At 50.1% G+C, this 26,661-nt stretch overlaps 1 protein-coding gene across 1 annotated transcript in view; it reads right to left on the bottom strand.

The window, feature by feature from the left end:
- Positions 1-16,669, bottom strand: part of LOC121557561 — a gene marked incomplete at its 3' end in the record, with an annotated part of 52,254 nt that extends 35,585 nt beyond the window's left edge. The window contains exons 1-5 of the mRNA XM_045217630.1: positions 16,021-16,669; positions 11,592-11,733; positions 10,909-11,002; positions 6,097-6,198; positions 4,799-4,847 (exon numbers count right to left, since the gene is read on the bottom strand). Of these exons, the coding sequence (XP_045073565.1) occupies positions 4,799-4,847; positions 6,097-6,198; positions 10,909-11,002; positions 11,592-11,733; positions 16,021-16,126 (493 nt within the window). The remainder of the gene's footprint in view (positions 1-4,798; positions 4,848-6,096; positions 6,199-10,908; positions 11,003-11,591; positions 11,734-16,020) is intronic.
- Positions 16,670-26,661: the final 9,992 nt, after the last annotated feature.

Raw genomic sequence — 26,661 nt, forward strand, 5'->3', positions numbered from 1 at the left:
ATAGACCACAGGAGGTTGGTGACTCCTTAATTAGGGAGGCAAGGCTGGTGGTAAAGGCTGGAGCGGAATCAGAGGAACGGTGTCCAATACATCAGGTACAGTAGCCTCCACTGGTATAGACAGAGTTACAGTGGTAACGTGGGGTATAGACCACAGGAGGTTGGTGACTCCTTAATTAGGGGAGGCAAGGCTGGTGGTAAAGGCTGGAGCGGAATCAGAGGAACGGTGTCCAATACATCAGGTACAGTAGCCTCCACTGGTATAGACAGAGTTACAGTGGTAACGTGGGGTATAGACCACAGGAGGTTGGTGACTCCTTAATTAGGGAGGCAAGGCTGGTGGTAAAGGCTGGAGCGGAATCAGAGGAACGGTGTCCAATACATCAGGTACAGTAGCCTCCACTGGTATAGACAGAGTTACAGTGGTAACGTGGGGGTATAGACCACAGGAGGTTGGTGACTCCTTAATTAGGGGAGGCAAGGCTGGTGGTAAAGGCTGGAGCGGAATCAGAGGAACGGTGTCCAATACATCAGGTACAGTAGCCTCCACTGGTATAGACAGAGTTACAGTGGTAACGTGGGGGTATAGACCACAGGAGGTTGGTGACTCCTTAATAGGGAGGCAAGGCTGGTGGTAAAGGCTGGAGCGGAATCAGAGGAACGGTGTCCAATACATCAGGTACAGTAGCCTCCACTGGTATAGACAGAGTTACAGTGGTAACGTGGGGTATAGACCACAGGAGGTTGGTGACTCCTTAATTAGGGAGGCAAGGCTGGTGGTAAAGGCTGGAGCGGAATCAGAGGAACGGTGTCCAATACATCAGGTACAGTAGCCTCCACTGGTATAGACAGAGTTACAGTGGTAACGTGGGGTATAGACCACAGGAGGTTGGTGACTCCTTAATTAGGGAGGCAAGGCTGGTGGTAAAGGCTGGAGCGGAATCAGAGGAACGGTGTCCAATACATCAGGTACAGTAGCCTCCACTGGTATAGACAGAGTTACAGTGGTAACGTGGGGTATAGACCACAGGAGGTTGGTGACTCCTTAATTAGGGAGGCAAGGCTGGTGGTAAAGGCTGGAGCGGAATCAGAGGAACGGTGTCCAATACATCAGGTACAGTAGCCTCCACTGGTATAGACAGAGTTACAGTGGTAACGTGGGGGTATAGACCACAGGAGGTTGGTGACTCCTTAATTAGGGAGGCAAGGCTGGTGGTAAAGGCTGGAGCGGAATCGAGAGGAACGGTGTCCAATACATCAGGTACAGTAGCCTCCACTGGTATAGACAGAGTTACAGTGGTAACGTGGGGTATAGACCACAGGAGGTTGGTGACTCCTTAATTAGGGAGGCAAGGCTGGTGGTAAAGGCTGGAGCGGAATCAGAGGAACGGTGTCCAATACATCAGGTACAGTAGCCTCCACTGGTATAGACAGAGTTACAGTGGTAACGTGGGGTATAGACCACAGGAGGTTGGTGACTCCTTAATTAGGGAGGCAAGGCTGGTGGTAAAGGCTGGAGCGGAATCAGAGGAACGGTGTCCAATACATCAGGTACAGTAGCCTCCACTGGTATAGACAGAGTTACAGTGGTAACGTGGGGTATAGACCACAGGAGGTTGGTGACTCCTTAATTAGGGAGGCAAGGCTGGTGGTAAAGGCTGGAGCGGAATCAGAGGAACGGTGTCCAATACATCAGGTACAGTAGCCTCCACTGGTATAGACAGAGTTACAGTGGTAACGTGGGGTATAGACCACAGGAGGTTGGTGACTCCTTAATTAGGGAGGCAAGGCTGGTGGTAAAGGCTGGAGCGGAATCAGAGGAACGGTGTCCAATACATCAGGTACAGTAGCCTCCACTGGTATAGACAGAGTTACAGTGGTAACGTGGGGTATAGACCACAGGAGGTTGGTGACTCCTTAATTAGGGAGGCAAGGCTGGTGGTAAAGGCTGGAGCGGAATCAGAGGAACGGTGTCCAATACATCAGGTACAGTAGCCTCCACTGGTATAGACAGAGTTACAGTGGTAACGTGGGGTATAGACCACAGGAGGTTGGTGACTCCTTAATTAGGGAGGCAAGGCTGGTGGTAAAGGCTGGAGCGGAATCAGAGGAACGGTGTCCAATACATCAGGTACAGTAGCCTCCACTGGTATAGACAGAGTTACAGTGGTAACGTGGGGTATAGACCACAGGAGGTTGGTGACTCCTTAATTAGGGAGGCAAGGCTGGTGGTAAAGGCTGGAGCGGGAATCAGAGGAACGGTGTCCAATACATCAGGTACAGTAGCCTCCACTGGTATAGACAGAGTTACAGTGGTAACGTGGGGTATAGACCACAGGAGGTTGGTGACTCCTTAATTAGGGAGGCAAGGCTGGTGGTAAAGGCTGGAGCGGAATCAGAGGAACGGTGTCCAATACATCAGGTACAGTAGCCTCCACTGGTATAGACAGAGTTACAGTGGTAACGTGGGGTATAGACCACAGGAGGTTGGTGACTCCTTAATTAGGGAGGCAAGGCTGGTGGTAAAGGCTGGAGCGGAATCAGAGGAACGGTGTCCAATACATCAGGTACAGTAGCCTCCACTGGTATAGACAGAGTTACAGTGGTAACGTGGGGTATAGACCACAGGAGGTTGGTGACTCCCTTAATTAGGGAGGCAAGGCTGGTGGTAAAGGCTGGAGCGGAATCAGAGGAACGGTGTCCAATACATCAGGTACAGTAGCCTCCACTGGTATAGACAGAGTTACAGTGGTAACGTGGGGTATAGACCACAGGAGGTTGGTGACTCCTTAATTAGGGAGGCAAGGCTGGTGGTAAAGGCTGGAGCGGAATCAGAGGAACGGTGTCCAATACATCAGGTACAGTAGCCTCCACTGGTATAGACAGAGTTACAGTGGTAACGTGGGGTATAGACCACAGGAGGTTGGTGACTCCTTAATTAGGGGAGGCAAGGCTGGCGGTAAAGGCTGGAGCGGAATCAGAGGAACGTGTGTCCAATACATCAGGTACAGTAGCCTCCACTGGTATAGACAGAGTTACAGTGGTAACGTGGGGTATAGACCACAGGAGGTTGGTGACTCCTTAATTAGGGAGGCAAGGCTGGTGGTAAAGGCTGGAGCGGAATCAGAGGAACGGTGTCCAATACATCAGGTACAGTAGCCTCCACTGGTATAGACAGAGTTACAGTGGTAACGTGGGGTATAGACCACAGGAGGTTGGTGACTCCTTAATTAGGGGAGGCAAGGCTGGTGGTAAAGGCTGGAGCGGAATCAGAGGAACGGTGTCCAATACATCAGGTACAGTAGCCTCCACTGGTATAGACAGAGTTACAGTGGTAACGTGGGGTATAGACCACAGGAGGTTGGTGACTCCTTAATTAGGGAGGCAAGGCTGGTGGTAAAGGCTGGAGCGGAATCAGAGGAACGGTGTCCAATACATCAGGTACAGTAGCCTCCACTGGTATAGACAGAGTTACAGTGGTAACGTGGGGTATAGACCACAGGAGGTTGGTGACTCCTTAATTAGGGAGGCAAGGCTGGTGGTAAAGGCTGGAGCGGAATCAGAGGAACGGTGTCCAATACATCAGGTACAGTAGCCTCCACTGGTATAGACAGAGTTACAGTGGTAACGTGGGGTATAGACCACAGGAGGTTGGTGACTCCTTAATTAGGGAGGCAAGGCTGGTGGTAAAGGCTGGAGCGGAATCAGAGGAACGGTGTCCAATACATCAGGTACAGTAGCCTCCACTGGTATAGACAGAGTTACAGTGGTAACGTGGGGGTATAGACCACAGGAGGTTGGTGACTCCTTAATTAGGGGAGGCAAGGCTGGTGGTAAAGGCTGGAGCGGAATCAGAGGAACGGTGTCCAATACATCAGGTACAGTAGCCTCCACTGGTATAGACAGAGTTACAGTGGTAACGTGGGGTATAGACCACAGGAGGTTGGTGACTCCTTAATTAGGGAGGCAAGGCTGGTGGTAAAGGCTGGAGCGGAATCAGAGGAACGGTGTCCAATACATCAGGTACAGTAGCCTCCACTGGTATAGACAGAGTTACAGTGGTAACGTGGGGTATAGACCACAGGAGGTTGGTGACTCCTTAATTAGGGAGGCAAGGCTGGTGGTAAAGGCTGGAGCGGAATCAGAGGAACGGTGTCCAATACATCAGGTACAGTAGCCTCCACTGGTATAGACAGAGTTACAGTGGTAACGTGGGGTATAGACCACAGGAGGTTGGTGACTCCTTAATTAGGGAGGCAAGGCTGGTGGTAAAGGCTGGAGCGGAATCAGAGGAACGGTGTCCAATACATCAGGTACAGTAGCCTCCACTGGTATAGACAGAGTTACAGTGGTAACGTGGGGTATAGACCACAGGAGGTTGGTGACTCCTTAATTAGGGAGGCAAGGCTGGTGGTAAAGGCTGGAGCGGAATCAGAGGAACGGTGTCCAATACATCAGGTACAGTAGCCTCCACTGGTATAGACAGAGTTACAGTGGTAACGTGGGGTATAGACCACAGGAGGTTGGTGACTCCTTAATTAGGGAGGCAAGGCTGGTGGTAAAGGCTGGAGCGGAATCAGAGGAACGGTGTCCAATACATCAGACACATGGTTTCCATGGTGATGCCATTCCACTGGCTCCGTTCCAGCCATTATTATGAGCCGTCCTCCCCTCACCAGCCTCCACTGGTGGACATTGTGTGTGTGTGTATCTGGATGTGAGTGTGTGCGTTTGTCTCAGTGTGTGTGTGTGTGTGTATCTGGATGTGAGTGTGTGCGTTTGTCTCAGTGTGTGTGTACCTGCCAGTCGGAGGTCGTTGTCGATCTCCAGCAGGTTGAAGTTAAACATCTGCAAATTAAACTTTATTGAAAATGCATTTACCCAGAAGGTGAACAGATAAACTACAAAATAGAGATGGAGCCTGATTCCGCAACGGCACCCTGCTCCCAAAGGGCTCTGGTCAAAAGCACTCACCTATTTAAGGAATCGGGGGGCCATTCGGGACACATTCATAGTGTATTTAAAGGGTTAAACTGACCTGAAGGTTAAGGGTTAACTAACTTGAAGGTTAAAGGGTTAAACTGACCTGAAGGTTAAGGGTTAAACTGACCTGGAGGTTAAGGGTTAAACTGACCTGGAGGTTAAGGGTTAAACTGACCTGAAGGTTAAGGGGTTAAACTGACCTGAAGGTTAAGGGTTAAACTGACCTGAAGGTTAAGGGTTAAACTGACCTGAAGGTTAAGGGTTAAACTGACCTGAAGGTTAAGGGGTTAAACTGACCTGAAGGTTAAGGGTTAAACTGACCTGAAGGTTAAGGGTTAAACTGACCTGAAGGTTAAGGGTTAAACTGACCTGAAGGTTAAGGGTTAAACTGACCTGAAGGTTAAGGGTTAAACTGACCTGAAGGTTAAGGGTTAAACTGACCTGAAGGTTAAGGGTTAAACTGACCTGAAGGTTAAGGGTTAAACTGACCTGAAGGTTAAGGGTTAAACTGACCTGAAGGTTAAGGGTTAAACTGACCTGAAGGTTAAGGGTTAAACTGACCTGAAGGTTAAGGGTTAAACTGACCTGGAGGTTAAGGGTTAAACTGACCTGAAGGTTAAGGGTTAAACTGACCTGGAGGTTAAGGGTTAAACTGACCTGGAGGTTAAGGGTTAAACTGACCTGGAGGTTAAGGGTTAAACTGACCTGGAGGTTAAGGGTTAAACTGACCTGAAGGTTAAGGGTTAAACTGACCTGGAGGTTAAGGGGTTAAACTGACCTGAAGGTTAAGGGTTAAACTGACCTGAAGGTTAAGGGTTAAACTGACCTGAAGGTTAAGGGTTAAACTGACCTGAAGGTTAAGGGTTAAACTGACCTGGAGGTTAAGGGTTAAACTGACCTGAAGGTTAAGGGTTAAACTGACCTGAAGGTTAAGGGTTAAACTGACCTGAAGGTTAAGGGTTAAACTGACCTGGAGGTTAAGGGTTAAACTGACCTGAAGGTTAAGGGTTAAACTGACCTGAAGGTTAAGGGTTAAACTGACCTGAAGGTTAAGGGTTAAACTGACCTGAAGGTTAAGGGTTAAACTGACCTGAAGGTTAAGGGTTAAACTGACCTGAAGGTATCCCAGAACCACCTTGTCTCGCTTGCTGCTCCAGAACACACTCTTCTTATGGGCGTTACAGTGGCAGACTCCTGACGCACTCCACACAGAACACTACACACACACCACACACACACACACACACACACACACAAATACAACACACACACAGACACAGAGGAATGAAAAGCTATTGGTTAGCCGATTGTAATCACCACCACAGCTCTTGGTTAGCCGATTGTAATCACCACCACAGCTCTTGGTTAGCCGATTGTAATCACCACCACACCGCAGCTCTTGGTTAGCCGATTGCAATCACCACCACACCGCAGCTCTTGGTTAGCCGATTGCAATCACCACCGCAGCTCTTGGTTAGCCGATTGTAATCACCACCACACCACAGCTCTTGGTTAGCCGATTGCAATCAACACCACACCCCAGCTCTTGGTTAGCCGATTGTAATCAACACCACAGCTCTTGGTTAGCCGATTGTTATCAACACCACACCACAGCTCTTGGTTAGCCGATTGCAATCAACACCAAAGCTCTTGGTTAGCCGATTGCAATCAACACCACAGCTCTTGGTTAGCCGATTGCAATCAACACCACAGCTCTTGGTTAGCCGATTGCAATCAACACCACACCACAGCTCTTGGTTAGCCGATTGTAATCAACACCACACCACAGCTCTTGGTTAGCCGATTGTAATCAACACCACACCACAGCTCTTGGTTAGCCAATTGTAATCAACACCACACCACAGCTCTTGGTTAGCCGATTGCAATCAACACCACAGCTCTTGGTTAGCCGATTGTAATCAACACCACACCACAGCTCTTGGTTAGCCGATTGTAATCAACACCACACCACAGCTCTTGGTTAGCCGATTGTAATCAAAACCACACCACAGCTCTTGGTTATCCGATTGTAATCAACACCACAGCTCTTGGTTAGCCGATTGCAATCAACACCACACCACAGCTCTTGGTTAGCCGATTGTAATCAACCACACCACAGCTCTTGGTTAGCCAATTGTAATCAACACCACACCACAGCTCTTGGTTAGCCAATTGTAATCAACACCACACCACAGCTCTTGGTTAGCCGATTGCAATCAACACCACACCCCAGCTCTTGGTTAGCCGATTGTAATCAACACCACAGCTCTTGGTTAGCCGATTGTTATCAACACCACACCACAGCTCTTGGTTAGCCGATTGCAATCACCACCACAGCTCTTGGTTAGCCGATTGCAATCAACACCACAGCTCTTGGTTAGCTGATTGCAATCACCACCACAGCTCTTGGTTAGCCGATTGCAATCAACACCACACCACAGCTCTTGGTTAGCCGATTGTAATCCACACCACAGCTCTTGTGGTGTTGATTACAATTGGCTAACCAAGAGCTGTGGTGTGGATTACAATCGGCTAACCAAGAGCTGTGGTGTGGTGCTGATTGCAATCACCACCACAGCTCTTGGTTAGCCGATTGCAATCAACACCACACCACAGCTCTTGGTTAGCCGATTGCATTCACCACCACAGCTCTTGGTTAGCCGATTGCATTCACCACCACAGCTCTTGGTTAGCCGATTGTTATCAACACCACACCACAGCTCTTGGTTAGCCGATTGCATTCACCACCACAGCTCTTGGTTAGCCGATTGCAATCAACACCACACCACAGCTCTTGGTTAGCCGATTGCAATCAACACCACACCACAGCTCTTGGTTAGCCGATTGTAATCAACACCACAGCTCTTGGTTAGCCAATTGTAATCAACACCACACCACAGCTCTTGGTTAGCCGATTGCAATCAACACCACACCCCAGCTCTTGGTTAGCCGATTGTAATCAACACCACAGCTCTTGGTTAGCCGATTGTTATCAACACCACACCACAGCTCTTGGTTAGCCGATTGCAATCACCACCACAGCTGTTGGTTAGCCGATTGTAATCAACACCACACCACAGCTCTTGGTTAGCCAATTGTAATCAACACCACACCTCTTGGTTAGCCAATTGTAATCAACACCACACCACAGCTCTTGGTTAGCCGATTGCAATCACCACCACAGCTCTTGGTTAGCCGATTGCAATCAACACCACAGCTCTTGGTTAGCCGATTGTAATCAACACCACACCACAGCTCTTGGTTAGCCGATTGTAATCAACACCACACCACAGCTCTTGGTTAGCCGATTGTAATCAACACCACACCACAGCTCTTGGTTATCCGATTGTAATCAACACCACAGCTGTTGGTTAGCCGATTGTAATCAACACCACAGCTCTTGGTTAGCCGATTGCAATCAACACCACAGCTCTTGGTTAGCCGATTGCAATCACCACCACAGCTCTTGGTTAGCCGATTGTAATCAACACCACAGCTCTTGGTTAGCCGATTGCAATCAACACCACAGCTCTTGGTTAGCCGATTGTAATCAACACCACAGCTCTTGGTTAGCCGATTGCAATCAACACACACCACAGCTCTTGGTTAGCCGATTGCAATCACCACCACAGCTCTTGGTTAGCCGATTGCAATCACCACCACATCTCTTGGTTAGCCGATTGCAATCACCACCACAGCTCTTGGTTAGCCGATTGCAATCAACACCACAGCTCTTGGTTAGCCGATTGCAATCAACACCACAGCTCTTGGTTAGCCGATTGCAATCACCACCGCAGCTCTTGGTTAGCCGATTGCAATCAACACCACACCACAGCTCTTGGTTAGCCGATTGCAATCAACACCACAGCTCTTGGTTAGCCGATTGCAATCACCACCACAGCTCTTGGTTAGCCGATTGCAATCACCACCACAGCTCTTGGTTAGCCGATTGTAATCAACACCACAGATCTTGGTTAGCCGATTGCAATCAACACCACAGCTCTTGGTTAGCCGATTGTAATCAACACCACACCACAGCTCTTGGTTAGCCGATTGCAATCAACACCACACCACAGCTCTTGGTTAGCCGATTGCAATCACCACCACAGCTCTTGGTTAGCCGATTGCAATCACCACCACAGCTCTTGGTTAGCCGATTGCAATCACCACCACAGCTCTTGGTTAGCCGATTGCAATCAACACCACAGCTCTTGGTTAGCCGATTGCAATCAACACCACAGCTCTTGGTTAGCCGATTGCAATCAACACCACACCACAGCTCTTGGTTAGCCGATTGCAATCAACACCACAGCTCTTGGTTAGCCGATTGCAATCACCACCACAGCTCTTGGTTAGCCGATTGTAATCAACACCACAGCTCTTGGTTAGCCGATTGTAATCAACACCACACCACAGCTCTTGGTTAGCCGATTGTAATCAACACCACACCACAGCTCTTGGTTAGCCGATTGTAATCAACACCACACCACAGCTCTTGGTTATCCGATTGTAATCAACACCACAGCTCTTGGTTAGCCGATTGTAATCAACACCGCAGCTCTTGGTTAGCCGATTGCAATCAACACCACAGCTCTTGATTAGCCGATTGTAATCAACACCACACCACAGCTCTTGGTTAGCCGATTGCAATCAACACCACAGCTCTTGGTTAGCCGATTGCAATCACCACCACAGCTCTTGGTTAGCCGATTGTAATCAACACCACAGATCTTGGTTAGCCGATTGCAATCAACACCACAGCTCTTGGTTAGCCGATTGTAATCAACACCACACCACAGCTCTTGGTTAGCCGATTGCAATCACCACCACAGCTCTTGGTTAGCCGATTGTAATCAACACCACAGCTCTTGGTTAGCCGATTGTAATCAACACCACACCACAGCTCTTGGTTAGCCGATTGTAATCAACACCACACCACAGCTCTTGGTTAGCCGATTGTAATCAACACCACACCACAGCTCTTGGTTATCCGATTGTAATCAACACCACAGCTCTTGGTTAGCCGATTGTAATCAACACCACACCACAGCTCTTGGTTAGCCGATTGCAATCAACACCACAGCTCTTGGTTAGCCGATTGCAATCACCACCACAGCTCTTGGTTAGCCGATTGCAATCACCACCACAGATTGCAATCACCACCACAGCTCTTGGTTAGCCGATTGCAATCAACACCACAGCTCTTGGTTAGCCAATTGCAATCAACACCACAGCTCTTGGTTAGCCGATTGTAATCACCACCACAGCTCTTGGTTAGCCGATTGCAATCACCACCACAGCTCTTGGTTAGCCGATTGCAATCACCACCACAGCTCTTGGTTAGCCGATTGCAATCACCACCACAGCTCTTGGTTAGCCGATTGCAATCACCACCACAGCTCTTGGTTAGCCGATTGCAATCACCACCACAGCTCTTGGTTAGCCAATTGCAATCAACACCACAGCTCTTGGTTAGCCAATTGCAATCAACACCGCACCACAGCTCTTGGTTAGCCGATTGTAATCAACACCACAGCTCTTGGTTAGCCGATTGTTATCAACACCACAGCTCTTGGTTAGCCGATTGCAATCACCACCACACCACAGCTCTTGGTTAGCCGATTGCAATCACCACCACAGCTCTTGGTTAGCCGATTGCAATCACCACCACAGCTCTTGGTTAGCCGATTGCAATCACCACCACAGCTCTTGGTTAGCCGATTGCAATCAACACCACAGCTCTTGGTTAGCCAATTGCAATCAACACCACAGCTCTTGGTTAGCCGATTGTAATCAACACCACCACAAACGTAACAAATGCGTTTCTGATGATTCTCTTAAATGATTCTCTCAATCCACACACACACACACACACACACACACACACACACACACCTTCACGTCTCTCTCACACACACACACTCACCTCCGAGGCGACCTTGTCACAGACGTAACAGAAGCACTGGTGACAGAAGAGCTGGTTGGATTCTACTGGTCCTCCTACATCACTGTCTGTTAGTCTGGAGGAGAGGAGACACACTGATGTTAATTAACCCTAAGTACCAGGAGGAGTGATGACTGTAATCGGGAGGAGTGATGACTGTAATCGGGAGGAGTGATAACTGTAATCGGGAGGAGTGATAACTGTAATCGGGAGGAGTGATAACTGTAATCGGGAGGAGTGATAACTGTAATCGGGAGGAGTGATAACTGTAATCGGGAGGAGTGATAACTGTTACCGGGAGGAGTGATAACTGTTACCGGGAGGAGTGATGACTGTAATCGGGAGGAGTGATAACTGTAATCGGGAGGAGTGATAACTGTAATCGGGAAGAGTGATAACTGTAATCGGGAGGAGTGATAACTGTTACCGGGAGGAGTGATAACTGTTACCGGGAGGAGTGATAACTGTAATCGGGAGGAGTGATAACTGTAATCGGGAGGAGTGATAACTGTAATCGGGAGGAGTGATAACTGTAATCAGGAGGAGTGATAACTGTAATCAGGAGGAGTGATAACTAATCAGGAGGAGTGATAACTGTAATCAGGAGGAGTGATAACTGTAATCAGTAACACACTGATGTTAGAAAGGGGAAGTGTGTGACTCACGTGAAGGTGTGTGTGGGACAGTCATAGCGTGCGTGAGGCAGCACCTCTCCTCTCCGACAGAAGGTGATGACCAGGTCCTCGTCTCCTCCAGGATCACGTGATCTGCTGCAGATGGGCTGATCTACTGCTGCTGTGGTGGTGGCTGGAGAGAACACAGTGGTGGATAGAGAGAACACAGTGGTGGTGGTGGATAGAGAGAACACAGTGGTGGATAGAGAGAACACAGTGGTGGATAGAGAGAACACAGTGGCGGATAGAGAGAACACAGTGGCGGATAGAGAGAACACAGTGGCGGATAGAGAGAACACAGTGGCGGATAGAGAGAACACAGTGGCGGATAGAGAGAACACAGTGGCGGATAGAGAGAACACAGTGGCGGATAGAGAGAACACAGTGGCGGATAGAGAGAACACAGTGGCGGATAGAGAGAACACAGTGGTGGATAGAGAGAACACAGTGGTGGATAGAGAGAACACAGTGGTGGATAGAGAGAACACAGTGGTGGATAGAGAGAACACAGTGGTGGTGGATAGAGAGAACACAGGTGGTGGATAGAGAGAACACAGTGGTGGTGGATAGAGAGAACACAGGTGGTGGATAGAGAGAACACAGGGTGGTGGATAGAGAGAACACAGTGGTGGTGGATAGAGAGAACACAGTGGTGGTGGATAGAGAGAACACAGTGGTGGTGGATAGAGAGAACACAGTGGTGGTGGATAGAGAGAACACAGTGGTGGTGGATAGAGAGAACACAGTGGTGGTGGATAGAGAGAACACAGTGGTGGTGGATAGAGAGAACACAGTGGTGGTGGATAGAGAGAACACAGTGGTGGTGGTGGATAGAGAGAACACAGTGGTGGATAGAGAGAACACAGTGGTGGTGGATAGAGAGAACACAGTGGTGGTGGATAGAGAACACAGTGGTGGTGGTGGATAGAGAGAACACAGTGGTGGTGGTGGTGGATAGAGAGAACACAGTGGTGGTGGATAGAGAGAACACAGTGGTGGTGGTGGATAGAGAGAACACAGTGGTGGTGGTGGATAGAGAGAACACAGTGGTGGTGGTGGATAGAGAGAACACAGTGGTGGTGGTGGATAGAGAGAACACAGTGGTGGTGGATAGAGAGAACACAGTGGTGGTGGATAGAGAGAACACAGTGGTGGTGGATAGAGAGAACACAGTGGTGGTGGTGGATAGAGAGAACACAGTGGTGGTGGTGGATAGAGAGAACACAGTGGTGGTGGTGGATAGAGAGAACACAGTGGTGGTGGATAGAGAGAACACAGTGGTGGTGGATAGAGAACACAGTGGTGGTGGATAGAGAGAACACAGTGGTGGTGGATAGAGAGAACACAGTGGTGGTGGTGGATAGAGAGAACACAGTGGTGGTGGATAGAGAGAACACAGTGGTGGTGGATAGAGAGAACACAGTGGTGGTGGATAGAGAGAACACAGTGGTGGTGGATAGAGAGAACACAGTGGTGGTGGATAGAGAGAACACAGTGGTGGTGGTGGATAGAGAGAACACAGTGGTGGTGGTGGATAGAGAGAACACAGTGGTGGTGGTGGATAGAGAGAACACAGTGGTGGTGGATAGAGAGAACACAGTGGTGGTGGATAGAGAGAACACAGTGGTGGTGGATAGAGAGAACACAGTGGTGGTGGTGGATAGAGAGAACACAGTGGTGGTGGATAGAGAGAACACAGTGGTGGTGGATAGAGAGAACACAGTGGTGGTGGATAGAGAGAACACAGTGGTGGTGGATAGAGAGAACACAGTGGTGGATAGAGAGAACACAGTGGTGGTGGTGGATAGAGAGAACACAGTGGTGGTGGATAGAGAGAACACAGGTGGTGGTGGATAGAGAGAACACAGTGGTGGTGGATAGAGAGAACACAGTGGTGGTGGATAGAGAGAACACAGTGGTGGTGGATAGAGAGAACACAGTGGTGGTGGATAGAGAGAACACAGTGGTGGTGGATAGAGAGAACACAGTGGTGGTGGATAGAGAGAACACAGTGGTGGTGGATAGAGAGAACACAGTGGTGGTGGATAGAGAGAACACAGTGGTGGTGGATAGAGAGAACACAGTGGTGGTGGATAGAGAGAACACAGTGGTGGTGGTGGATAGAGAGAACACAGTGGTGGTGGTGGATAGAGAGAACACAGTGGTGGATAGAGAGAACACAGTGGTGATGGTGGATAGAGAGAACAAAGTGGTGGAGAGAGAGAACACAGTGGTGGATAGAGAGAACACAGTGGTGGTGGTGGATAGAGAGAACACAGTGGTGGTGGTGGATAGAGAGAACACAGTGGTGGTGGTGGATAGAGAGAACACAGTGGTGGTGGTGGTGGATAGAGAGAACACAGTGGTGGTGGATAGAGAGAACACAGTGGTGGTGGTGGATAGAGAGAACACAGTGGTGGTGGATAGAGAGAACACAGTGGTGGTGGATAGAGAGAACACAGTGGTGGTGGTGGATAGAGAGAACACAGTGGTGGTGGTGGATAGAGAGAACACAGTGGTGGTGGTGGATAGAGAGAACACAGTGGTGGTGGTGGTAGAGAAACAGTGGTGGTGGTGGATAGAGAGAACACAGGTGGTGGTGGTGGATAGAGAGAACACAGTGGTGGTGGTGGATAGAGAGAACACAGTGGTGGTGGTGGATAGAGAGAACACAGTGGTGGTGGATAGAGAGAACACAGTGGTGGTGGTGGATAGAGAGAACACAGTGGTGGTGGTGGATAGAGAGAACACAGTGGTGGATAGAGAGAACACAGTGGTGGATAGAGAGAACACAGTGGTGGTGGTGGATAGAGAGAACAAAGTGGTGGATAGAGAGAACACAGTGGTGGATAGAGAGAACACAGTGGTGGTGGTGGATAGAGAGAACACAGTGGTGATGGTGGATAGAGAGAACACAGTGGTGGTGGATAGAGAGAACACAGTGGTGGTGGATAGAGAGAACACAGTGGTGGTGGATAGAGAGAACACAGTGGTGGATAGAGAGAACACAGTGGTGGATAGAGAGAACACAGTGGTGGATAGAGAGAACACAGTGGTGATGGTGGATAGAGAGAACACAGTGGTGATGGTGGGTAGAGAACACAGTGGTGGTGGTGGATAGAGAGAACACAGTGGTGGTGGATAGAGAGAACACAGTGGTGGTGGATAGAGAGAACACAGTGGTGGTGGATAGAGAGAACACAGTGGTGGTGTGGATAGAGAGAACACAGTGGTGGTGGTGGATAGAGAGAACACAGTGGTGGTGGTGGATAGAGAGAACACAGTGGTGGTGGATAGAGAGAACACAGTGGTGGTGGTGGATAGAGAGAACACAGTGGTGGTGGTGGATAGAGAGAACACAGTGGTGGTGGTGGATAGAGAGAACACAGTGGTGGTGGTGGATAGAGAGAACACAGTGGTGGTGGATAGAGAGAACACAGTGGTGGTGGATAGAGAGAACACAGTGGTGGTGGATAGAGAGAACACAGTGGTGGTGGATAGAGAGAACACAGTGGTGGTGGATAGAGAGAACACAGTGGTGGTGGATAGAGAGAACACAGTGGTGGTGGATAGAGAGAACACAGTGGTGGTGGATAGAGAGAACACAGTGGTGGTGGATGGAGAGAACACAGTGGTGGTGGATAGAGAGAACACAGTGGTGGTGGATAGAGAGAACACAGTGGTGGATAGAGAGAACACAGTGGTGGTGGATAGAGAGAACACAGTGGTGGTGGATAGAGAGAACACAGTGGTGGATAGAGAGAACACAGTGGTGGATAGAGAGAACACAGTGGTGGATAGAGAGAACACAGTGGTGGATAGAGAGAACACAAAACATTAGGAACACCTTCCTAATATCTCTGGAAATGATGCAGACAATTACATGAATGGAAGCTACAATCTATCTGCAGTATTAATGCTGTTCTACCCCCTAAAAGAGCAGGTGTTCCTAATGTTTTGTACACTGTGTATATACACACACACACTGCTGCAGTGTTGGCTATAGAATTAGCACATTATACACACACATTATATACACACATTAAGCAGACCTACCCACAGTTGCTATCCTATTGCCTTCATCAATATAACATTCAGTTTACAGACTGATTCAGAGCTCAGACAAGCACGTCATGTTTGCAGTTGATTATTCTAAGCACAACTCAGACTTCTGCTCAAATCACTCAATGACTTATAAATTATATTTGATAGGACCTCGGAAGTTGAAAGAGACTCAAGTCAATCGGCCTGTTAGTGATTTTCTAAATAAAGGAATGTATTTCCTCCGTATTAGAATGAAGCCCGTCAGCCTTGCTGCGGCTGCATTGAACTGACCATGTAGAAAGCGCTGGACTAAGTTCACAGAGAGGTTTCGGAGTTTCCTCTCCCTTACACACTGTTGTTTTTGCTGACGTCTTACCGTTGTTCTGGATGTCTTCGACAATGTAGACTGAGTCGTTGATGGACACATCATCATCATCATCATCATCATCACTGAGAATGATCACCACGTCTTCTGGATTCATGTCTCCAAACCAAACACCTGCAAAATATATCTACATATCCACACACTGCATTGTGTATCCTCCACTATAAAATGTACTTGGTGGATAAGGTGAATGCACCAATTTGTAAGTCTCTCTGGATAAGAGCGTCTGCTAAATGACGTAAATGTAAAATGTAATAAAGTTGATTCTGATTCTGTCCAACTAACGTTAACTAGAATAACATGACACTTCGATGATCTGTAGCCAACTAGCTAAAGTTAGCTAGTTAGGAAAAGAAGAAAAATACTTTCAATTCTGACTGGTGGAGATAACTAGCTAATTAATGAAGGGCACAGAGGCTAGTTAATCATATTCAATATCTAACCAACTACCTCAGCCATGACACAACCCCAACCAGCACTTTGACCAGAGAAAACACATGCACTTTCTACGGTCTGTGATTTAACCAAACGTTAGCATACCTAACTACCTACCTAACTACCTACCTAGCTAACTAGCTAACTAACTAACAACAGTTGATTGATACGCTTGCTAGCTCCAAAACGTATCAAAGCGAGCGTGGCTAGTTAGTTAACGTTAGCGTACCTAGTTGAAAATACAGTTATAACACGTGACAGAATCGATAATTAAAGAAAATGTTGTATTGTAATAAAATACAATACTGTTTTTACATGAGAGCGACACCGTTAGATGTCATATAACGAGCAGTTAAAAGTAGTTGATCCCCAAAGCGACAGCGGCGCCTCACAGACCTTCCTTCCTGTTTCTTTTCCCGCCGTGTTCCAAACTTCACACCGGATGTGACGGATACGGCGTCACCTGGGCGACAGATTGGCAGGAATTATTTCAGAAAAGTACGAGGGGTGCCAATATTATTTGGCCACATCTGTTTTATCACCGATGGCTGCAAATATTGAGGCGGCATATTCTAATGCTTACCCTATAATAATGCACTATCCTAGATCTGGCTAATTCTAATGCTTACCCTATAATAATGAACTATCCTAGATCTGGCTAATTCTAATGCTTACCCTATAATAATGAACTATCCTAGATCTGGCTAATTCTAATGCTTACCCTATAATAATGCACTATCCTAGATCTGGCTCATTCTAATGCACATGTTGTTACACCATGAAATATATTGATGAAATATATTGAGGCAGAAATGACAGACAGTAGCCCAAAGTTAACAAAATATAACTTAATTTATTGAACATGAAATGATACAGGCCTATGTAGGCCTAGCCTGTACTGTGGGTATCATTTAATGCAGTCATAGCTCCGTTTTTCATTTGAAGCATCATTTTATCCTTCGCATGTTTGTAACAATTTCAAAAGACATTGGGCAAATTTGTATTTGTAGTCAACTTCGTTCTGAAGTTTTCGGCGGTCACAGTCAGGCAGATAAACATCTTGATTTTATTTTTAGCAAAAAAACATCTAACGACGCACTTAGCTGGCGTTTGGTAAATAAACAAGCGTTTTCAAGTGCAACGTTAATAATGATGATGGTTTTGGTAAACGACGCTCCTACGAAAGGTTTTAAAGATGAACTTAGCCTTAAGATGCTTTTGGGATACCGGGCCCTGAAAACTGACCTGGGGTGTAATAATTAGCCAAACAGTTTTGCAACTAAAACACGTGATCAGTAACCATAACAACTGTGATCAGTAACCAAAACAACAGAACACACAGATCTGCTATCAGTAACCATAACAGAACACACAAACCTGTTATCAGTAACCATAACAGAACACACAAACCTGAGATCAGTAACCATAACAGAACACACAAACCTGAGATCAGTAACCATAACAACAGAACATATAGATGATATGGAACAGAGCCATAACAACAGACCTAGGATCATGGCTGTATGCTAGGACCAGTTGTCTCTATGTTCAGTCTCTCTGGGTCTCCTGTCTCCATGTCTCCTGTTCTCTCACCCAGAGGATCATGGCTGTTTCCTAGGACCAGTTGTCTCTATGTTCAGTCTCTCTGGGTCTCCTGTCTCCATGTCTCCTGTTCTCTCACCCAGAGGATCATGGCTGTTTCCTAGGACCAGTTGTCTCTATGTTCAGTCTCTCTGGGTCTCCTGTCTCCATGTCTCCTGTTCTCTCACCCAGAGGATCATGGCTGTATGCTAGGACCAGTTGTCTCTATGTTCAGCTCTCTCTGGGTCTCCTGTCTCCATGTCTCCTGTTCTCTCACCCAGAGGATCATGGCTGTATGCTAGGACCAGTTGTCTCTATGTTCAGTCTCTCTGGGTCTCCTGTCTCCATGTCTCCTGTTCTCTCACCCAGAGGATCATGGCTGTATGCTAGGACCAGTTGTCTCTATGTTCAGTCTCTCTGGGTCTCCTGTCTCCATGTCTCCTGTTCTCTCACCCAGAGGATCATGGCTGTATGCTAGGACCAGTTGTCTCTATGTTCAGTCTCTCTGGGTCTCCTGTCTCCATGTCTCCTGTCCTAAATGACACCCTATTCCCTACATAGTGCACTACTTTTGACCAGGGCTCTATATGGAATATGGTGCCATTAGGGAAGTATACACCATGTCTAGGCTTTAGATCTAGAAGGCCCAGGTTCCATACTCTCTGGAGTCACCATGGTGATGAGGTCTGAGGGGATCTAGAAGACCCAGGTTCCATACTCTCTGGAGTCACCATGGTGATGAGGTCCGAGGGGATCTAGAAGACCCAGGTTCCATACTCTCTGGAGTCACCATGGTGATGAGGTCTGAGGGGATCTAGAAGACCCAGGTTCCATACTCTCTGGAGTCACCATGGTGATGAGGTCTGAGGGGATCTAGAAGACCCAGGTTCCATACTGTCGAGTCACCATGGTGATGAGGTCTGAAGGGATCTAGAAGGCCCAGGTTCCATACTCTCTGGAGTCACCATGGTGATGAGGTCTGAGGGGATCTAGAAGACCCAGGTTCCATACTCTCTGGAGTCACCATGGTGATGAGGTCTGAGGGGATCTAGAAGACCCAGGTTCCATACTCTCTGGAGTCACCATGGTGATGAGGTCTGAGGGGATCTAGAAGACCCAGGTTCCATACTCTCTGGAGTCACCATGGTGATGAGGTCTGAGGGGATCTAGAAGACCCAGGTTCCATACTCTCTGGAGTCACCATGGTGATGAGGTCTGAGGGGATCTAGAAGACCCAGGTTCCATACTCTCTGGAGTCACCATGGTGATGAGGTCTGAGGGGCTGTAGAAGAACCAGGTTCCATACTCTCTGGAGTCACCATGGCAATGAGGTCTGAGGGGCTCGGATTGGCTAGACGCCTCTTCACTCTCTGGCATCACCATGGTGATGAGGTTTGAGGTAGAGGTCTTCACGGATCCACCTGTACTCGAATACCCGAGACCCGATCCGGGACCCGAGCGGGTCCGGATCCAGAATTCTAAATAATGTCACGGGTCTGGGTAGGATCTGATATGATTGTCACAGGTCTGGGTAGGATCTGATATGATTGTCACGGGTAGGATCTGATATGATTGTCACAGGTCTGGGTAGGATCTGATATGATTGTCACGGGTCTTGGGTAGGATCTGATATGATTGTCACGGGTCTGGGTAGGATCTGATATGATTGTCAGGGGTCTGGGTAGGATCTGATATGATTGTCACGGGTCTGGGTAGGATCTGATATGATTGTCACAGGCCTGGGTAGGATCTGATATGATTGTCACGGGCCTGGGTAGGATCTGATATGATTGTCACGGGCCTGGGTAGGATCTGATATGATTGTCACGGGCCTGGGTAGGATCTGATATGATTGTCACGGGTCTGGGTAGGATCTGATATGATTGTCACGGGTCTGGGTAGGATCTGATATGATTGTCACGGGTCTGGATAGGATCTGATATGATTGTTACGGGTCTGGGTAGGATCTGATATGATTGTCACGGGTCTGGGTAGGATCTGATAAGATTGTCACGGGTCTGGGTAGGATCTGATATGATTGTCACGGGTCTGGGTAGGATCTGATATGATTGTCACGGGTCTTGGGTATGTGTAATTTTATCTGACATGTCCAGAAGGGCCCTACAGATCCGACTGCTGCAGTAGACCGATATCATTTATGCTGCTGCTCTGGCTTGTCACCAGAGTGTAACGTGGCGCTTGTTGTTGGCCAATCAGAAGTCATCAAAGCTGCAGTAGGTTACAGTCATAGAGCCTCGCTCCGTGTGGTAAAAGTTAGACGAGTTCTTATTTGTTACTGTAGAATGAGAATGCACTGCAGCCTCAATCAGCCTAGCTAGCTGGTTTGATGCAGTCAAGACAGGTGAAGCCTCAATTAGCCTAGCTAGCTGGTTTGATGCAGTCAAGACAGGTGAAGCCTCAATTAGCCTAGCTAGCTGGTTTTATGCAGTCAAGACAGGTGAAGCCTCAATTACCCTGGCTAGCTGGTTTGATGCAGTCAAGACAGGTGAAGCCTCAATTAGCCTGGCTAGCTGGTTTTATGCAGTCAAGACAGGTGAAGCCTCAGCCTGGCTAGCTGGTTTGATGCAGTCAAGACAGGTGAAGCCTCAATTAGCCTGGCTAGCTGGTTTTATGCAGTCAAGACAGGTGAAGCCTCAATTAGCCTGGCTAGCTGGTTTGATGCAGTCAAGACAGGTGAAGCCTCAATTAGCCTGGCTAGCTGGTTTTATGCAGTCAAGACAGGTGAAGCCTCAGCCTGGCTAGCTGGTTTGATGCAGTCAAGACAGGTGAAGCCTCAATTAGCCTGGCTAGCTGGTTTGACGCAGTCAAGACAGGTGAAGCCTCAGCCTGGCTAGCTGGTTTGATGCAGTCAAGACAGGTGAAGCCTCAATTAGCCTGGCTAGCTGGTTTGATGAAGTCAAGACAGGTGAAGCCTCAATTAGCCTAGCTAGCTGACAGGTACTAGGTAATCATATTGGATGATAAATAACCTAGCTACGGCAGCTGTTAGTCCACTATAGTGTGAGTCGGCTTGGTTGGTTACTGTCTCTCGTCTCTCCCTCCCTGCTCCCTGTGTCACTAGCTCACAGTACAGCTCCTCCCCACCTGTTAGAGACACCTCTCTCCCTACCTGCTCCCTGTGTCACTAGCTCACAGTACAGCTCCTCCTCACCTGTTAGAGACACCTCTCTCTCCCTGCTCCCTGTGTCACTAGCTCACAGTACAGCTCCTCCCCACCTGTTAGAGACACCTCTCTCTCCCTGCTCCCTGTGTCACTAGCTCACAGTACAGCTCCTCCCCACCTGTTAGAGACACCTCTCTCTCCCTGCTCCCTGTGTCACTAGCTCACAGTACAGCTCCTCCCCACCTGTTAGAGACACCTCTCCCTGCTCCCTGTGTCACTAGCTCACAGTACAGCTCCTCCCCACCTGTTAGAGACACCTCTCTCTCCCTGCTCCCTGTGTCACTAGCTCACAGTACAGCTCCTCCCCACCTGTTAGAGACACCTCTCTCTCCCTGCTCCCTGTGTCACTAGCTCACAGTACAGCTCCTCCCCACCTGTTAGAGACACCTCTCTCTCCCTGCTCCCTGTGTCACTAGCTCACAGTACAGCTCCTCCCCACCTGTTAGAGACACCTCTCTCTCCCTCCCTGTGTCACTAGCTCACAGTACAGCTCCTCCCCACCTGTTAGAGACACCTCTCTCTCCCTGCTCCCTGTGTCACTAGCTCACAGTACAGCTCCTCCCCACCTGTTAGAGACACCTCTCCCCTCCCTCCCTGTGTCACTAGCTCACAGTACAGCTCCTCCCCACCTGTTAGAGACACCTCTCCCCCTCCCTGTGTCACTAGCTCACAGTACAGCTCCTCCCCACCTGTTAGAGACACCTCTCCTCCCTGCTCCCTGTGTCACTAGCTCACAGTACAGCTCCTCCCCACCTGTTAGAGACACCTCTCTCTCCCTGCTCCCTGTGTCACTAGCTCACAGTACAGCTCCTCCCCACCTGTTAGAGACACCTCTCCCTCCCTCCCTGTGTCACTAGCTCACAGTACAGCTCCTCCCCACCTGTTAGAGACACCTCTCCCTCCCTGCTCCCTGTGTCACTAGCTCACAGTACAGCTCCTCCCCACCTGTTAGAGACACCTCTCTCTCCCTCCCTGTGTCACTAGCTCACAGTACAGCTCCTCCCCACCTGTTAGAGACACCTCTCTCTCCCTGCTCCCTGTGTCACTAGCTCACAGTACAGCTCCTCCCCACCTGTTAAGAGACACCTCTCTCTCCTGCTCTCTGTGTCACTAGCTCCCCAGTACAGCTCCTCGCCACCTGTTAGAGACACCTCTCTCTCCCTCCCTGTGTCACTAGCTCACAGTACAGCTCCTCCCCACCTGTTAGAGACACCTCTCTCTCCCTGCTCCCTGTGTCACTAGCTCACAGTACAGCTCCTCCCCACCTGTTAGAGACACCTCTCTCTCCTGCTCCCTGTGTCACTAGCTCACAGTACAGCTCCTCCCCACCTGTTAGAGACACCTCTCCCCCCCTGCTCCCTGTGTCACTAGCTCACAGTACAGCTCCTCCCCACCTGTTAGAGACACCTCTCTCTCCCTGCTCCCTGTGTCACTAGCTCACAGTACAGCTCCTCCCCACCTGTTAGAGACACCTCTCCCTCCCTCCCTGTGTCACTAGCTCACAGTACAGCTCCTCCCCACCTGTTAGAGACACCTCTCCCTCCTGCTCCCTGTGTCACTAGCTCACAGTACAGCTCCTCCCCACCTGTTAGAGACACCTCTCTCTCCCTGCTCCCTGTGTCACTAGCTCACAGTACAGCTCCTCCCCACCTGTTAGAGACACCTCTCTCTCTCCCTGTGTCACTAGCTCACAGTACAGCTCCTCCCCACCTGTTAGAGACACCTCTCTCTCCCTGCTCCCTGTGTCACTAGCTCACAGTACAGCTCCTCCCCACCTGTTAGAGACACCTCTCCCTCCCTGTGTCACTAGCTCACAGTACAGCTCCTCCCCACCTGTTAGAGACACCTCTCTCTCCCTGCTCCCTGTGTCACTAGCTCACAGTACAGCTCCTCCCCACCCGTTAGAGACACCTCTCCCTCCCTCCCTGTGTCACTAGCTCACAGTACAGCTCCTCCCCACCTGTTAGACACCTCTCCCTCCCTGCTCCCTGTGTCACTAGCTCACAGTACAGCTCCTCCCCACCTGTTAGAGACACCTCTCCCTCCCTGCTCCCTGTGTCACTAGCTCACAGTACAGCTCCTCCCCACCTGTTAGAGACACCTCTCCCTCCCTGCTCCCTGTGTCACTAGCTCACAGTACAGCTCCTCCCCACCTGTTAGAGACACCTCTCCCTCCCTGCTCCCTGTGTCACTAGCTCACAGTACAGCTCCTCCCCACCTGTTAGAGACACCTCTCCCTCCCTGCTCCCTGTGTCACTAGCTCACAGTACAGCTCCTCCCCACCTGTTAGAGACACCTCTCTCTCCCTGCTCCCTGTGTCACTAGCTCCCAGTACAGCTCCTCCCCCACCTGTTAGAGACACCTCTCTCTCCCCTCCCTGTGTCACTAGCTCACAGTACAGCTCCTCCCCACCTGTTAGAGACACCTCTCTCTCCCTGCTCCCTGTGTCACTAGCTCACAGTACAGCTCCTCCCCACCTGTTAGAGACACCTCTCTCTCCCTGCTCCCTGTGTCACTAGCTCACAGTACAGCTCCTCCCCACCTGTTAGAGACACCTCTCCCTCCCTGCTCCCTGTGTCACTAGCTCACAGTACAGCTCCTCCCCACCTGTTAGAGACACCTCTCCCTCCCTCCCTGTGTCACTAGCTCACAGTACAGCTCCTCCCCACCTGTTAGAGACACCTCTCTCTCCCTCCCTGTGTCACTAGCTCACAGTACAGCTCCTCCCCACCTGTTAGAGACACCTCTCTCTCCCTGCTCCCTGTGTCACTAGCTCACAGTACAGCTCCTCCCCACCTGTTAGAGACACCTCTCTCTCCCTCCCTGTGTCACTAGCTCACAGTACAGCTCCTCCCCACCTGTTAGAGACACCTCTCTCTCCCTGCTCCCTGTGTCACTAGCTCACAGTACAGCTCCTCCCCACCTGTTAGAGACACCTCTCCCTCCCTGTGTCACTAGCTCACAGTACAGCTCCTCCCCACCTGTTAGAGACACCTCTCTCTCCCTGCTCCCTGTGTCACTAGCTCACAGTACAGCTCCTCCCCACCTGTTAGAGACACCTCTCCCTCCCTCCCTGTGTCACTAGCTCACAGTACAGCTCCTCCCCAACTGTTAGACACCTCTCCCTCCCTGCTCCCTGTGTCACTAGCTCACAGTACAGCTCCTCCCCACCTGTTAGAGACACCTCTCCCTCCCTGCTCCCTGTGTCACTAGCTCACAGTACAGCTCCTCCCCACCTGTTAGAGACACCTCTCCCTCCCTGCTCCCTGTGTCACTAGCTCACAGTACAGCTCCTCCCCCACCTGTTAGAGACACCTCTCCTCCCTGCTCCCTGTGTCACTAGCTCACAGTACAGCTCCTCCCCACCTGTTAGAGACACCTCTCCCTCCCTGCTCCCTGTGTCACTAGCTCACAGTACAGCTCCTCCCCACCTGTTAGAGACACCTCTCCCTCCCTGCTCCCTGTGTCACTAGCTCACAGTACAGCTCCTCCCCACCTGTTAGAGACACCTCTCTCTCCCTGCTCCCTGTGTCACTAGCTCACAGTACAGCTCCTCCCCACCTGTTAGAGACACCTCTCCCTCCCTGCTCCCTGTGTCACTAGCTCACAGTACAGCTCCTCCCCACCTGTTAGAGACACCTCTCCTCTCTCTCCCTGTGTCACTAGCTCACAGTACAGCTCCTCCCCACCTGTTAGAGACACCTCTCCCTCCCTGTGTCACTAGCTCACAGTACAGCTCCTCCCCACCTGTTAGAGACACCTCTCCCTCCCTGCTCCCTGTGTCACTAGCTCACAGTACAGCTCCTCCCCACCTGTTAGAGACACCTCTCCCTCCCTGCTCCCTGTGTCACTAGCTCACAGTACAGCTCCTCCCCACCTGTTAGAGACACCTCTCCCTCCCTGCTCCCTGTGTCACTAGCTCACAGTACAGCTCCTCCCCACCTGTTAGAGACACCTCTCTCTCTCTCCCTGTGTCACTAGCTCACAGTACAGCTCCTCCCCACCTGTTAGAGACACCTCTCTCTCCCTGCTCCCTGTGTCACTAGCTCCCAGTACAGCTCCTCCCCACCTGTTAGAGACACCTCTCTCTCCCTGCTCCCTGTGTCACTAGCTCACAGTACAGCTCCTCCCCACCTGTTAGAGACACCTCTCCCTCCCTGCTCCCTGTGTCACTAGCTCACAGTACAGCTCCTCCCCACCTGTTAGAGACACCTCTCTCTCTCTCCCTGTGTCACTAGCTCACAGTACAGCTCCTCCCCACCTGTTAGAGACACCTCTCTCTCCCTGCTCTCTGTGTCACTAGCTCCCAGTACAGCTCCTCCCCACCTGTTAGAGACACCTCTCTCTCCCTCCCTGTGTCACTAGCTCACAGTACAGCTCCTCCCCACCTGTTAGAGACACCTCTCTCTCCCTCCCGGCTCCCTGTGTCACTAGCTCACAGTACAGCTCCTCCCCACCTGTTAGAGACACCTCTCCCTCCCTGCTCCCTGTGTCACTAGCTCACAGTACAGCTCCTCCCCACCTGTTAGAGACACCTCTCTCTCTCTCCCTGTGTCACTAGCTCACAGTACAGCTCCTCCCCACCTGTTAGAGACACCTCTCCCTCCCTCCCTGTGTCACTAGCTCACAGTACAGCTCCTCCCCACCTGTTAGAGACACCTCTCTCTCCCTCCCTGTGTCACTAGCTCACAGTACAGCTCCTCCCCACCTGTTAGAGACACCTCTCTCTCCCTCCCGGCTCCCTGTGTCACTAGCTCACAGTACAGCTCCTCCCCACCTGTTAGAGACACCTCTCTCTCCCTGCTCCCTGTGTCACTAGCTCACAGTACAGCTCCTCCCCACCTGTTAGAGACACCTCTCTCTCCCTCCCTCCCTGTGCCACTAGCTCACAGTACAGCTCCTCCCCACCTGTTAGACACACCTCTCCCTCCCTGCTCCCTGTGTCACTAGCTCACAGTACAGCTCCTCCCCACCTGTTAGAGACACCTCTCCTCCCTGCTCCCTGTGTCACTAGCTCACAGTACAGCTCCTCCCCACCTGTTAGAGACACCTCTCCCTCCCTCCCTGTGCCACTAGCTCACAGTACAGCTCCTCCCCACCTGTTAGAGACACCTCTCTCTCCCTGCTCCCTGTGTCACTAGCTCACAGTACAGCTCCTCCCCACCTGTTAGAGACACCTCTCTCTCCCTCCCTGTGTCACTAGCTCACAGTACAGCTCCTCCCCACCTGTTAGAGACACCTCTCTCTCCCTGCTCCCTGTGTCACTAGCTCACAGTACAGCTCCTCCCCACCTGTTAGAGGCACCTCTCTCTCCCTCCCTGTGTCACTAGCTCACAGTACAGCTCCTCCCCACCTGTTAGAGACACCTCTCTCTCTCCCTGCTCCCTGTGTCACTAGCTCACAGTACAGCTCCTCCCCACCTGTTAGAGACA

This window comes from Coregonus clupeaformis, unplaced genomic scaffold (genome assembly GCF_020615455.1).
Source record: "Coregonus clupeaformis isolate EN_2021a unplaced genomic scaffold, ASM2061545v1 scaf1155, whole genome shotgun sequence".
Taxonomy (NCBI): domain Eukaryota; kingdom Metazoa; phylum Chordata; class Actinopteri; order Salmoniformes; family Salmonidae; genus Coregonus; species Coregonus clupeaformis.